Below are 16,347 nucleotides of genomic sequence, written 5' to 3' on the forward strand. Positions count from 1 at the left end.
CGTTCAGTCTGTAGCAGGTGTTGTAACACAGTTCCTTGTGCTTGATGTCCCCAACTGGCACTTCAAAGAGCATTGTCTCTTAGCCTCCTCTGAAAGTTTGGAGTGATTCGAGACAAGAAAAATGTATTGAAAGAACACTGAAAAAACCTATAGTAAACTTACAATTGAATTGCAGACGTTATAGCTCTTAATATAGTTATTCTATACTTATTCCCTACCCTGAGATTTTCCTATTAATTAATATTTCTTGAAGGTTAAAACTCCATGTCATCTTCCTCAGTTTTGCTCAACAGTTCATTTTTTTCTCCTTTATCACCAAATTCCTGTGTCCCTGGCCAGTTCTATGTTCAGAGGGTTTTGTTCTTTAGAAAAAAAACACACAACACAGGTCCCCCCCCCTTTGAGAGAAATTGTTTTCAGCTCTGAAATAAAACAATTTATCTCAAGTAAAATTGGATATTGCAAGTAAGTTTTAGTCTACAATATGCTTCCTGGTGTGGAGTCTTTTTGAATCATGTTACTAATTATCATTACTAAAAGGTAATGTGACACTCCCCAGCTTTTTATTTATTTTCCAATTTAGGTTGCTACTTCAGTTGGTGTATTGTATGTCATTTTCTTAGCACCTTGAATTATCTTTGAAACAAGGTGAGCTATAGATAAATACGATCTTTATAGTTGCAGTATCTTTATTAAAATGGATATGTGAATAATGCCAAGGTAGTAGACATTTTGTAACTTCCATTATATCGACATTTACAAAAATTAATAATTAATCAATTAATCAATCGCTTCTATTTGAATGATATGGAATTTTTAGTTAATTATGAACCAGGCTCCCTTAATTGCTTAATTTTTCTCCCTACTGCTTTTCCTCTACACTCACTCCCAACTTTCATCCCCCACCTCAGACTGACTTGTTTAAAGGTTTCTTTCCTTCTTTCTTTTGACATTAAATATCTTAGCCTCTGGGAGTGAGTCCTAGTCTCTAGCATTGGTTCTAGGTCCCTGACTGTTGTGGTCTCAGAGCTGCCAGGAAGCCTATGACTGGGCACCTGCCCTGTGTGATTAAAATTAAACTAAGTAACTGTTGAGCTCACAGTCGTTACTACATAGGCTGGCTTTGATTTCCAGACTGGATAATGATTATATCGATGATGAAGGTAACGATGATGATGATAACAATTATAGCCAACATTTGCTGGGTCCTCACTATGTGACATGTACTAGGATAAGCACTTAGACGTGAATTATCTCATTGACACCTCATCACAACTGTTTGAGACAGGCATTCCTATTCCTGTTGATGGATGGGGATACTGAGACTTAGTGTCACCTGCTGCCTTAGCTAGCGTGTACCTGCCCACTCATCTCTTCTGCCCTGCCATGCCAACACTTTGCAACATTTGAAGCCCTGGCTTTCTCTTCCCCTCAGTGATCATGTCCTGAAAAAAGTCATTAGCAGATGTCTGTTTTCAGTGGCTAGCTGACCAATGAGGAGGGAGCAGTGGTTGGGAGCAAGGCTGAACCGTAGTCCCAATGAGCTGCCCTGGTTTGGAGGCACAACTCATTTCTGTGACCTCCTGGGCCCCTGGGAGCATTTGAGTTCATCATCTTTCAATGAGATAACCTTTAAGATTCCTCAGCGGAGCAGCTACTTGTTGCTGGAAGCAGGACAAGAACCTACATCTTTTGCCGGTCTAGTTTTATGTTCCCTTTATTCTATTATTTTAACCTTTTAAGCGTTATTAGCTACAGTTAGTGAATGCTAGGAAACCCCACATTTTTAGAGCACAATGTGGATTGATTTGTCTGTGGAAAATTAGGATTGCTAAGGTAACAGTTTGCACGAGCTCCTGCCTCTGATTGATCAGCACGTGATGGTCTTTGCTCTTCCCAATAGCCTTTCTCAATCACAGTGCGTGAGCCCCGGGGCAGAAATGAATCTGTGCCTCTTACTCTCATCAGAGAAAAAGGAACCTATGGGATGGTCACTGTGACTTTTGAGGTAAGTTTACTCTGAAATCATTTTAAATGGTAACGCTTCAAAGTTCATACCAGACGGCTGTAATTTTAAAATCAAGGTCCTTTGTATAATAAACATGACTCTTAATGAAAATAAAATAAAAGTAAATACTTTGATCATCTGATAAATTTCATGTTTAATATAAAACTGTTTTCCTCGCTGCTTGGATATACTGTGCTTATGTGAAACACAACATATCATTTTAGATTACAGGATAATAATAAACCACAAATTGAATAATAATAATGTTAATTCTATAAAATTCGTAGAACGTTTATGATAAATCTTTTCAAGGATATAAAATTTTAAAATGCTCATGGGTTCCTTAGGCTTATATAAAATTATTTAATATGTAGTCTTCCCCCATATACATTCCCCATTTTAAAAAATACACTTAATGGATGGTGTTAACAGCAGTTGTACTCCAAAATTTGGAAGAAAATTGGCTGTAGAAACGATAAGGCATCATCAGGTTATAGTGTTTTCAACTCTCTATGGATGTCTGAAGTTATTTTATTAGCTCTTGAGCCTTCTGTTATGTTGAAATAATTACAGCTAACATTTGTGGAGCACTTAATATTGCCATATACTGTTCTAAGTGCTTTACACTGATTATCGCTGCATGTAAACTGCAGCTCTTCCCAGCACTCAGTCTCCCTCATGCCCTTTAAAATTTTTTCTCCATAGTACTTACCATCATTGGACACACATTTATTTATCTTCCATTTGTTCCCTTTCATTAAATGTAAGGTCGTGGTGGGTAGAAAGTTTGCCTTGTTCCCTGCCATATCCTTAGTACCTAAAAGAGGGTTAGACACAGAGTACTTAATAAATACTTTTCAAAAGGAATATGATTTTATTAAATATTCATATCTAGCCTGAAAAGTGGACATTATTACGCTCATGTTAAAGATGAGGAAAAAGCTGGACAGAGTTATTAAATACCTTGCCCAAGGTTACACCGCCAGTGGTGGAACTGGTCTTTGATTCCGTTACTTAAGAGAATACACAAATTGTGAGTACATTCCGGTCAAGAAAAAGTACTTATAAGTTTTTTTGTCAGGTTTAATAGTATGGTTGAGAAAAAAAGAGAAAGCTCTTAGAAACCATGTAGTTTAATGTAATTATAGTCAAGATCTGTAATTATATTACAGGCCTTGACTATTAGTTAGAAGGGCAGACTTAATATAAGTTAGTATCATTCTTCTTCTTCTTCTTCTTTTTTTTTTTCTTTTTGGTGGAAGTACCAGGATATACTTATTTATTAAAAATTTTTTTAAAGTATCATTCCTCTTGCAAAACATTTTTAACTAAATATGTCAGCTGATATCACAATAATGCTTTCTTATTCTTCTGAAATATTTCATGTTTATTGATGGCACTGTGTTTCCTTGCAGGTAGAGGGTGGCCCAAACCCACCTGAAGAAGATTTAAGTCCAGTTAAAGGGAACATCACTGTTCCTCCTGGCAGAGGAACAGTAGTTTATAACTTGACAGTTCTCGATGATGAGGTAGGATGTGTTAAGTGCTTAAAAGGGACAAGGCCTCTCTCTGTGTTACAGACATGTTAGAGAATATTATGTCAAGTATTAACGCAGTTGTTAAGAACCCACCTGCCAATCCAGGCATCACGGATTCGAGCCCTGGTCCAGGAAGATCCCACATGCCGCAGAGCAGCTATGCCCATGCGCCACAACTACTGAGCCTGCGCTCTAGAGCCTGTGAGCCACAACTACTGAAGCCCGTGCGCGCCTGGAGCCCGTGAACTGCAACAAGAGAAGCCACTGCAATGAGAAGCTTATGCACCGCAACGAAGAGTAGCCCCCGCTCGCCGCAACTAGAGAAAGCCTGCGCACAGCAACGAGGACCCAATGCAGCCATAAATGAATGAATGAATGAATGAATGAATTTATTTATTTATTTTTAAAAAGTTTCATTTTAACAGTGTCATCATTTTGCCTAATAGTGACTCTTATAGCTTGTTCTCCAGAGAGACGTGATATGTATTTTGAAAATCATGTGATTGGTATCATATGTTTAAATCTTGAGATAGAAACTGTTTAGAGAGAAGCAAGAATAATTTGACATGATTGAAAACTAACAGTTTGTATGTGATGTTAATGTAGCTTTCCAGATTCTTATATATTATCAGACCTCGAATGCTGCTTCTGACCCTACCCACCTGATGAAACTAGTAAGAACTAGTTTTTACTGTCAGATCTTTAGTTATCTAAAGATTGATCAAGGTTGAAAGCCATTATACTGACACTTCCTTACTTGTTCTTGTCATTGCTTTATCTAAAATATGTTGTTTACCTTTGGAAAATATTTTAGTAAGTAGACACTGAACAAGCCTCTTTATCTGCTCCCTTCAGTTAAAGATTTTTTTATTTCTATGTAATTGCATTGAAACAGAGGGACTTTTCACACTTTGTTTTTTTTGCAGGTGTTTTGGTTATTGATGTTTTACCACTATTTATATTTCTCTGACAGGTACCAGAAAATGATGAAATATTTTTGATTCAGCTGAAAAGTGTAGAAGGAGGAGCTGAGATCAACACCTCCAGGAGCTCAGTTGAGGTCATCATTAAGAAAAATGACAGTCCTGTGAGATTCATTCAGAGTGTTTATTTGGTACCTGAGGAAGACCACATACTCACAATTCCAGTGGTTCGTGGAAAAGATGACAAGGGAAATATGATTGGATCTGATGAATATGAAATTTCGATCAGTTATGTTGTTATAACTGGGAATTCAACAGCACATGCCCAGCAAAATATAGACTTCATTGATCTTCAGCCAAACACAACTATTGTTTTTCCACCTTTTATTTATGAATCACACCTGAAATTTCAAATAGTTGATGATGCCATACCAGAGATTGCTGAATCATTTCATGTTATGTTACTAAAAGATACCTTACAGGGAGATGCTGTGCTATTAGTCCCTTCTGTTGTACAAGTCACCATTAAGCCAAACGACAAACCTTATGGTGTCCTCTCATTCAGCAGTATCTTGTTTGAAAAGACAGTTATAATTGATGAAGATACAACATCAAGGTAGGATTTATTTTAAATGTTGTATTGCTACAATTATTTTAATATATTATTCCAAGATTTAATATTTGTGGTGTTGGACACAGTGCTGAAATGTTAAGTGTATGTGTCATTTCTTTGACTATGGTTTCACTGTTGTTTTTCTTATTTTGGGAGTGATATTTAAATCACATATTTAAATATGCAAGTTAATTCACATTATGGTAGTTTCCTAGGATACATCTACATATCTACTCCTTCATATTAAAAACAGTCATTCTTTATGATTTTGATTCTGCTTTTACCAGTGTCTGGTGGCCAACTGGACGTTGAAAATGCCCATTTCAAGGGAAATGGAGTGTATCATATGACCATATATTTCTTTAAACAATTCTAGATTTGAAGAAATTACAGTGGTTAGAAATGGTGGCACTCATGGGAATATTTCTGTGAACTGGGTATTGACACGGAATAGGAGTGATCCCTCACCGGTAACAGCAGATATCAGACCAAGTTCTGGAGTTCTCCATTTTGCACAAGGGCAGATGTTGGCATCAATTCCTCTTACTGTGGTTGATGATGATCTTCCAGAAGAGGCAGAAGCTTATCTACTTAAGATTCTCCCTCATACAGTACGAGGAGGTGCAGAAGTGAGCGAACCAGCAGAGGTAGATCTCTTATTATGCTTTACTTGTGGGAATATTTCTGTGTCATAGAACAGCTGAAGAATTTGACCACACAAAGCACATTTATGTTTAGTTTGATGTGACAGGAAGAACACTGATTTTAGAAATGGTGGTTACTTCCCTTGCTGAAGGTTGTCCCTCTGTAAATAAAAAGTTTGCTCTTAAAAAAATTCCACAAAGTTTTCAAATGTGTTTTTGATTCATCTTTTACTGTATTACCTATGAGAATAATCATTTTTAGATGTGATACATAAATAAATATTAAAATTCAAAATAGCCTAGAAAATAAACCGTTTGGTAATCTCAGATGTGAGAATTCTGCACTTTAATATTTTATTCCTTTATCTGCAGCTTTTGTTCTACATTCAGGATAGTGATGATGTTTATGGCCTAATAACATTTTTTCCTGTGGAAAACCAGAAGATTAAAAGTAGCCCAGGTGAACGATATTTATCCTTGAGTTTTAAAAGACTAGGAGGAACTAAAGGAGATGTGAATATGTTTTATTCTGCACTTTATATTCCTGCTGGAGATGTGGACCCTTTGCGAGCAAAAGATGGCATCTTAAATATATCCAGGAGAAGCAGCCTCATTTTTCCAGAACAAAAAACCCAAGTCACTATAAAATTACCACTAAGAAATGATGCATTCCTTCAAAATGGGGCCCACTTCCTAGTACAGGTACTTGAATAATTAAAATAATCTCAAATTTGGTTAAACTACAAGCGTGCTTATCTGTGTGAGAGAGTTACCTAGTCATTATTTTGCCCTCATTTATATTTTGGATTCTGTTGCTTACTAGAAGTTATGTAGGGAGTCCAAAGAGAGACTGTCTGCCCCTAAGGCATATAAGGATGAATAAAACAAGGATTATACTAAAGTCAGTGTTTTAATCATGTGATAATAAAAGTAGATCAGACATGAAATGTAGGTCAGAATATAATGGATGATGTAATGGAGAAATTCATGAACTGTGAGTGGGGGAGGGCCAGGAGAGAGTGAGCCATTCTTTTGAGTTGATTTAGGAAAATGTGACATAGGAATATAGTTTGCAGAATAAATATGTTTTTCATGATGGATACTGCAGGGAAGGCATTCCAGAAATAAAAAAAGCAATATGAGAGAAATTGTGTAGATAACTTTAAATAGTATACTAAAAAATCTATTAACTGTAGATAGAATCTATGGACTTCTATCTACTTAATAAGAAGAAATAAGGGCCCTATATTTCTCCATCTTATCTCTTTTATTTCTTAACTTTTATTAACCAGAGCATATTTTCATTGCCAAAGTTTGAAACATCTGTACTTACTTATGATACTATGGTTATATTTTCCATATGGTTGGTATTGGTTGATTTTGAAAATTAGAAAGCAATAAAGGGTGCTTATCAAATTTTGGTTATATAAATAAATTTAATGCAGAATCAGATAGTATGAATGGATCAGTAAAGAAAGAATGTATGATCTATGTCACCATACATTTTGCTAACTGAAATATATATCAAATGAAATCTCATATTCCATTAATTTCTTTGAATAATGCTGCATTTAAATTTGTTTCATATTTTTGCCTAGACTTTGTTTTATACTTTATTATTGCTTTCTCTGGAGTTTCTAATTGCCCCTTTTTATTTATTTATTTATTTTTGGCTGCACTGGGTCTTCGTTGCTGCACGCGGGCTTTCTCTAGTTGCAGCGAACCGGGGCTACTCTTCCTTGTCGTGTGTGGGCTTCTCATTGCGGTGGCTTCTCTTGTTGTGGAGCACGGGCTCTAGGCACACGGGCTTCAGTAGTAGTTGTGGCATGCGGGCTGTAGAGCGCAGGCTCAGTAGTTGTGACGCACAGGCTTAGTTGCTCCACGGTATGTGGGATCTTCCCAGATCAGGGCTCGAACCCATGTCCCCTGCATTGGCAGGCGGATTCTTAACCCCTGCACCACCAGGGAAGCCCTGCTCCTTTTTATATGCCATTCTTACCAAATTAGGTCTTCCAGCTGTCTTAGATGTGTTGAATGCTGAGTTTAGCTGTACCAACTGCTTTCTTCACTTGCTTCACACCTGCTACTTGGGACTGTTTTTTACTGAACTCCTCAATTTTCTTGATTTCTTGCCTTTTACTTCTTGGATTGTGTTTTAGTTTTGTTGAAATATATCTATCATCAAATACATGTGCAGAAAAAGTATGTGCAAGGTAAACTTTTTGAGTCTTTGAGCAACTGAAAATGAAATTTCATACATTGATAACTGGCTTTGTAGAATTTCTAGATTAAAATAACTTCTTCTTCAGAACTTGAAAGGTATTGCCTTTTAGCTTCCAGAGTTGCCGATAAGAAATTTGAGGGGAAAGAAATCATTTACCTTTAGGTTAACTTGCTCTTTATCTCTGAAAGCTTTTTTTTTTTAACCTTGGCATTCTGAATTTCTCAGGGCTGTGTCGTGCCTTGCTTAGCACTTGGTGGGGTGGGCCCTTTTATTTTGAAGACTTTTGTCTTTTTTTTGGCCTAAGTCACTGCTCACGCTTGTATGGTTTGTGCATTAATTGTGGACTCCTAGTGGAGGTGTCTAGTGAGTGGCCTGTTATGAGGATATATGATTTGTCGGTACGTAGGGATGCCTTTTTGCAATATGCCTACATATAGGGAGACCTTTGGTCAACATTCCAAAAGCTTTGTGGTGGGAGATCTGCTTTTCACCTTTATTATTATAACTATTATTATTATTCTATTGTGTCTCCTCAAAATGGGGAAATTATGATACGATGCATCCTTCTGTCGGTGAGGATAACCCACTTTTTTGGAGGACCCTTGAATTCTCTTCTTGGGGTGATGGGTGAACAGAACATGGTGTCATTCATAGTTGTTTCCGTTCCCCCGGCAACTTGTGGAATGCTCTTATGAGATGACTGGCCAGATGGTGGGGGATCTGGATCTGTGAAGTGGAATTGAGCAAGTGGTCAAGCCCATGGCCCTGACCCCATTGAGCAGGAAGTTAAGGCAATTAGAATGCTGCCACCAGAGCACATTTAGAGAGATATTTAGAAAATTTTAAAAAGCTTTAAGTTTGACCTTCTAAAAAACATGTCATAACTTACTTTTTAAAGTTGGTCCTTTTAATATATGGAAATACATACTAATTTCACCAGTTTGCAATTAGGGTAGCATTTCCCAAACTTAGGAATTCTCAGGTGCCTCTGGGAGATTTAAATAACTTGTTGAGAGGAGTGTCAGAATTTATTGTGGGTTTTTGTGTTTTGTTTTTATTTTTGGCATCAGTGCTCTCCTTTGCCTTCTCTGTGGTTGGTGTCCTCTGGATTCAGAGCATTCTTACTAGTAGACATTGTCTTGGTCAGTTCGGGCTGCTATAAAGACTACCACAGACTGGGTGGCTTAAACAACAGACATTTACTTCTCACAGTTCTGGAGTCTGGGAAGTCTGAGATCAGAATGCCGGCATGGTGGGGTTTTGGGGAGAGCTGTCTTCCTGGTTTTCAGACTGATGTCTTTTTGCTTTTTGTCCCTACATGGTGGAGAGAGAGAGAGAGGATGCAAGCTCTTTGGTGTCTCTCCTTATAAGGGCACTGATGTATCATGAGAGATCTACCCTCATGACCTGATCACCTCTCAAAGGTCCCATCTCCAAATACCATCAAATTGGGCATTAGGGTTTCAACATGTGAATTCTGGGTTTGGGGATACAAACATTCAATTCATAGCATATATGTTTAAGGTTTTTTGTCCCTAGAACCTCAGTATTCAGTTCTCCCTCTGTCTGTCTCCTATCCTGCATAGGTCAAAACTCATATGAAAAACAAATTATTAAAACAAGTGAAATGAAGCAAAGGTTTCACACAGTTGCTTTTGCTTTCATGGAGGCCTGGGCATCCTGGAATTCCTGTAGTAGTTGCAGTGACATGACATGAGTTTGAGAACTGATGATGCAGAAGGGTTGATTTTGAGTTGTAGAGAACTTTTCTGTTTTCCATTTCTGATATCTTTTCTTACTCTGCCTCAAAACCAGTTTTTACTGTGGATAGACACCCCCTATATCTATGCCAATATTAGTAACCTTTATATTAAACTTTCAGTCTCTTGAAAATATCCAGTATCTCTATCCAAGTAGCTGCAGAGAATCCTTTTGTAAACAAAACTTTATTAAGAACCTTCAATCGGTCAGATATTATTCTAGCTATTTTATTTCAGCATTCTATATGAACATGACAATTTATTTTAGACAACACTTGAAAAGAAAGGAAAAGCTTGAAGAAGCATGTAATATCTGAATTTTGGTGATGCCGGGTTAGAAATCTGTTTGCACCACTAATCCCAGGCTCAATTTTTTATCTATCTCTGTATTCAGTTGAAAAACAAAGGTTTTACAGTACAGGCAGTCAATTTAACACTTTAGGACAAAAGGTCATTATTAGTCACTGACACAATTCCTTAAAGTTCAAAACAGCTGTAGGTTCTGGAAGGCTAGTTGGAATTAGAAGGTTGTGTAGTTTGTATAGTACGTAATGGATGAGCAACTCAAGAATAGGAGGCATCAGACTCTGCATGGAAAGCTGAATGAGGCTGAAGAAAGGAGAATCTGAGACATGAGCTCCTCATTCTTCAGTAACCCTCTCAGCTAAAATACGTTAGTCTGAGATACCGTTTTTGGCAGGCATGGGGTTACTAATGTGCTGTCTCAGTTGCAAACTGTCTGGAAGCAAAGAACGACTCTTTATGAATGGAGTAGTTTGATTTAGCAGATGCTTAAGGAACCCAGACAAAAAGGCTTAGAGACTAGGAAATAAGCCATGGAAAATTAGCATTTTTCTTTTGATCAGTTCATTCTGTAGCCTTCTATATCTTCTTTCTCTGTATTTTCCAAAAATACTATATTTAGAATTAATTCTTTAACTGTTTTGATAAATGTAAGTAGAATATGAATTTTCTTTCTTTCTTTTTGAAAAGTTTTGAAGTAAAAATAAGTCATTATTTTCCTTGCTATATTCAACAGTATTATCAGTTTAACTCTTTGTGAATGTGTGGGAATGAGAGTGTTCATTCACGAACACGTGCTAACTCACACAAGACCAGTGTATTTTAAAAAGTCTTCACCTCCATCCAATGCACACTTTATATTTATATGCCATTCAAATATATATTTTTATTTTTAATTTCTTGTGCTATTTTTAAAGATAAATACATATATATGAGTAGGTATATTCTTTTTCTCTAGCAGGGATGACAGTTATACTTATGTGGTTTGTTTTTTTTTTTTTTTTTTTACTTATGTGGTTTTAACTATGTATCTTTATGTTTCATTTATTTTATAGAGTAAATGCAGTATCCTAAAGAACCACATGCTATATTTTACTTGACTTAGTCCACATACCAGTATTTAGCAAAATTGGTCAGTCTGATTTCTTTTTTTTTCTTTTACCCAAATGAATATTTACCAATCATGGAACTTTTGATATTCTTCTACTGTATATTATTTTCAAAGCAAAGTATGTTACATTTAAAAAGGCATTGACTTTTACCCTTAAAATGTATATTGTTCATCACAAAATGTGAGCGTATGTGCAGGATCAGTGCAGTCCTTGCCCACCTGTGGAATATCAACTTAAATCACCAGTCTCTACAGGGGGTTACTTAGTGGCATTGCTTCCACATTACAAAGCCTAACAGAGGGCTCTGAAGAGTGGGCAATCCATAACGCCCCGTTAAGTTCACAGTTGCTTTTTACCTTAAAATCTCTATGCTTTTTGCAGTCCTGTAATGATTGTCTATGCCTACACTCACGTGAACACTGTGAGGATTGATAAGTTGGATTTTGAAAAGTTAGAATATTAAGATGTTGGAAGTTTTGATGTATCAGGATTCTTATAGAGCTCATTTTGTCTTGTAGGGATAAATCAACAAGTTTGTTGTGTAGCTGCTGTACTTAATGTCATGTTGCAGGAAAATACTGAGAAGGACACAGACACATAAGAGGTTTATAGTCCTGTTGGGAAGTAAAAGTCTGGAACACACAAAATGCTGATAAGCAAGCAATATGTGAAGTTTAACGTTAATTTCCAAGTTTAGTGAGTGTAGCAGTAGAAGTTCAGGAAGAGATAGAAGAAAGAGGGCGGGAGAATCCAAGGAAATCTTTATGGGAGAGAGGGATATTTAACTAGTCTTTAAGTGCGAGTACATTTTGACTTGTGAGATGATGGAAGGAGGCCATTCTACATGAGGATAAACTGTGAAAGTTACTCTGAAGGTCATGTTCATTAATCACAGGGACATTATATGTTATACATGTGTCACATTTCTTTAAACATAAAGACATATTAAGTCACATTTGGAGTTCTGAATGGTCTTCTGATAGTGAATTTTCTCTGGTAGAGAAGGGGAGTGGGTGATTTGATTGGAGGTGTGGGTCAGTGGAAGAGAGGAGGGAAATGTGGGCAACTCACCAATATTTGGCTTTATATCAAAGTAGTTGGGTATAGGCAACAAGGAGGAAAAGCGGATGGTGGTATTGGTGAAAACAGTGGTAAGAGGACATGGAGCAGAGATAGTGATTTCTCTTTGGCACATTCTGTCTGTAAGGTGTCTCTGTGATATTTATGTCATATTCAGTGACAGTTGGTTATAAAGATTTGGAATTTGAAGGAGAGATCCAGAGATTATTATTGAGAGGGTATGAAATTATAAGATAAAGGTCTTAGGAAGAACCCTGGGGAATAATAATAATTGAGGATCAGAAAGCTCAAGAAGCCAGTGTGGGACGTTGAATCAGATGGTAAATGAAGAGGGAAGTTGCCAAGTTATTGGTGACCTTTACCCATGCTTACTTTGTTTTCCCATGCAATTAAGACTTTAACATTTTTCTTAAAAATGTCTTTTCTTTCCATTTTTATGGTTTTTTTTGTTTATTATAGTTGGAAAATCTGGAGTTGGTGAATATAGTTCCCCCAATCCCACCCATAAGTCCTAGATTTGGAAAAATCCGAAATATTTCTTTAGTGGTTACTCCAGACATTGCAAATGGAGAAATTGGCTTTATTAGCAATCTTCCAATCATTCTGCATGAACCAGAAGATTTTGCTGCTGAAGTGGTAAGTAGGCTTTTTCTTATTGATGGGGCCTAATGAGTTTGAGATTATGTAAAGACACTATTTTTTAGAGGGGGAGGTGGGGTTAGTTTATAGAGTTAACAGATCTTGAAAAGCTTCACCATTTACAGCAAGCCTTCAATATGTAATTTGACATAAGTAACTGATGAATGTGTGATTTTTCATCATCTTTTGCGATATTCGATAGAATAAAATTAGAATTAATTGCTCACAGCAAAAGTAGGATATTTTGATGAGGCTGCATTCAGCTAGTGGTATGACATTTGGTAGAATAATAGCCAAACACAATTTTTTTTTATTGGCCAAGTCATATGTGCCACAGGAATCCTTGACCTTTTCTATTTCTGAGCACTCCTCATGCTTGCCTTGGGCAGGATTCAGGTGACGTCCTATACTTGGTGGTGGAGGTGATGGTGGTAAAGTAGTAGATGCCAGATCTTTGGAATTATATATATATATAATTTTGTTTACATATATATGTAAATTTCTGGATACACACACACAGACACACACAAACATGCTCACATATACAGCACCTCTCCCTGCCTCCCCGCACCCTGGTTGAATTTTCCTGCCATCTATATAGGGACCACTCCTGTTTTTGACCTTACCATTCCCGGAGCCACAGTCTGTCCCTAAAACCCTCTCCAAGTCTCTTACACTTAGATTTGGTTTAAACTGGGTTGCAGTTGAGATCAGGAAAGTGGAGAGTTGTTTTTGTTATCAAAGCCTCATGTCAAAATATGGTGACCAGAACTTCCTTTGTTTGTATATTTGATTCTGTGAATTGGCAGAGAAGCTCTATTTTTCAAGATGGTTTTGACTTTTTATATTTTTCATAATATTTTTATATTTTTCTTCTAAAAACTAAAAAGTGTTCAGTTTGTTCTGAAAGAATAGGTTGTTTTTATTCATTTATCTTACAAAGCTGTACATTTACCATTTCATATTTTTCCCTAGAGGGAAATTAGCTTCTAGGGAAAGTTTTGGGCTCTGTGAAACCTGCATTCTTCCCATCCTGGGAAACAGCAGAAAGAGTGAGAATTTCCCTTTGTTCTCTTTGTCCCCAACTACAGCCTGGCCACGCCCACCCTCTTGGGGTGATTTAAGGGCCCAGTCCTTTCTTACTTTTTTTTGTCTTTTCTAAGAATCTTGCTTTGCTTGCTAGGCTACAGACTTGACCGTTGCTAGCCAAATTAGAAGAATGGTTAGTGAGGAAAATATCTTCCATGTTTTTCAAGATGGCCTATGTTCAAGGGCAAAGAGCAGAGGATACTTTTTTTAGGCACTTAAAAAGAATAACATTATATACTATTAAATATTTGTTTACATTCTTTGGAAAAAAAACTTCATTATGATCTTCGGTGATCCTTTTCTTATACATATTTAAAGTGTGCTGCACTTAAATAAAACTACCAAATACAATTTGTTTCAGAATTATTATAATAGTTTCCATTTATTTAGCTCATGCTATGGAGAGACACTTTAATCTTCACCAGGAACTTGCAAAATAGGCAACCACTAGCTTCATTTCACATGTGGAAATTGAGGTCAGAGAGGTTAAGTAACTTGCCCAGGGTAACCCAGAGCCATGATTTGAGCATCTGATTTTGTTTCTGCTGCATTTGTTGTGTTGGTTAGAAACATTTCTTATTTGTATTATTATTTTCTTATTTTGCCCCCTATCATGTTAGGATGCATTTGACATAACTGTGTACTTCCCAGATTTAGTCACAAAAGCTTATTTTTCAGTTTGTATTGTGATATTAAATTAATTCTTTTTTTCCGAGAACCTCTGATGGAAATTTATTCTTTAGCCATTGTTCTGTGTTTTTCATGGTTCTTTGGCTTTTAAAATGAAGTCTTTTTATTAAGACAAATCCCAGGTTAGGCGTGTTTTTGGGTGGGGGAAATTTAGAGAAATTTGATTAGCAAAAACTAATATAAAATAGTCAAATCTGAAATTACCGTCATACTTAAAGAGAAGCTTGTTCAATTGTGCTTTTAATATCATTTTAATTGTTCACTTCTCTATGCACAATACATAAACATATTCATATAATAAGTGTATGCACTCGCTGAAAAGCATATGTAATTTGTGAGCATGTATTTCAGAAGAACTTGTTCTGTTTTCTTCTTTTTATAAGGTATGCATTCCCTTACATCGGGATGGAACTGATGGCCAGGCTACTGTCTATTGGAGTTTGAAGCCCTCTGGCTTTAATTCAAAAGCAGTGACCCTGGACGATATAGGACCCTTTAATGGCTCTGTTGTGTTTTTATCTGGGCAAAGTAACACAACAATCAACATTACTGTCAAAGCTGATGACATACCGGAAATGAATGAGACGGTAACACTTTCTCTAGACAGGTAATAACCCATTTAGGTAATGTTTAGTGACATTTATATGTTCACAAATAATTTTGTTTCTTGTTTTAATTCTTTTCTCCACATAAAGTAAAAAGAAAAAACCTAACTAGATAACATCATGCTGACCTTCTTCTGACTTTTCTGCTGTTTGTTGATGGCTTCTGGTTAGACTTTTATAACATAGTGAACTCTTACCCTGCTATTTATCATGAAGAAACATTACATAGAGAATTTATGGAAGGTATTAGATACATCTTAAGCATAGCTAATATGTTGCTATGTTCAAAAAATAGGCAGCAGCAAATCCAAAATGTTAGGTTAGGCAAACATCTCTGCTGGCTTCATTTTCATCAGGGAAGAGGATTAGAGCTTTTTTGAGTGAGTAAAAAGAAAGTGTTAATCTTCATATAATGAAATTCTCTTTTTTACATGGAATTTAACATTAAATAATACTAATTTTCCAGAGAATAAAAAATAATACAAATTTAAGCAGTATTTTTAAGTAATAATAAGGATTTAGTTAACATTTCTCAGTAAGTAATTTATATCAAGGAAATATCACAATCTCTCAAAGAGAAATTTTTTCCAGCAATTCAGAAAATTCCAAAAGTAAAAAACTACTGTGCTTAATTGATGTTAATTTAAAAAATTGAAACCAAGCTTATCTACTACAGGTCTCTATATTAAAGTTGATACATATTAGAGAAGGTTAATGTGTGACTTGAGGGCTTTGCAAAATTTTTATTTTAAAAACAATAAAATTCATAGGTGAATCAATATGTGTTATTTTATACTGTTTTAATCAGGACTGAAGTAGTAATAATTATTTTATGTAACCCCTGGTCCTCTCCAAATTTTACTCTCAGTCTCTTATAGGTTTTTCTATGTTGGTGTATTGTGTAAACACATTTTATAAACCTTATGAGTAGTTGTTTTTATTTTTATGTGGAAGAAAAATTCAAAATATAGGGAACAAATCTGTTGAATGTCTGCTGTTCATTTTGTGTGCTTTCAGTACCACATTGTGTTTTCTTCCTTTTTCTTAACATAAAAATTAAAACAAAACAAAATAGGCAAACAACAAAAAAAAAGCAAAAACCAAATACAACACACACAC

At 36.0% G+C, this 16,347-nt stretch overlaps 1 protein-coding gene across 1 annotated transcript in view; it reads left to right on the forward strand.

Moving 5' to 3' along the window:
• The window catches only part of ADGRV1 (adhesion G protein-coupled receptor V1), a 531,821-nt gene that overhangs the window by 17,909 nt on the left and 497,565 nt on the right, over positions 1 to 16,347 (forward strand). Inside the window, exons 5-11 of the mRNA XM_059919079.1 lie at positions 1,904 to 2,008; positions 3,424 to 3,537; positions 4,520 to 5,085; positions 5,459 to 5,729; positions 6,099 to 6,428; positions 12,665 to 12,841; positions 15,007 to 15,230. Coding sequence (XP_059775062.1) covers positions 1,904 to 2,008; positions 3,424 to 3,537; positions 4,520 to 5,085; positions 5,459 to 5,729; positions 6,099 to 6,428; positions 12,665 to 12,841; positions 15,007 to 15,230 — 1,787 coding nt within the window. The remainder of the gene's footprint in view (positions 1 to 1,903; positions 2,009 to 3,423; positions 3,538 to 4,519; positions 5,086 to 5,458; positions 5,730 to 6,098; positions 6,429 to 12,664; positions 12,842 to 15,006; positions 15,231 to 16,347) is intronic.

This window comes from Balaenoptera ricei, chromosome 3, assembly GCF_028023285.1.
Source record: "Balaenoptera ricei isolate mBalRic1 chromosome 3, mBalRic1.hap2, whole genome shotgun sequence".
Taxonomy (NCBI): Eukaryota; Metazoa; Chordata; class Mammalia; order Artiodactyla; family Balaenopteridae; genus Balaenoptera; species Balaenoptera ricei.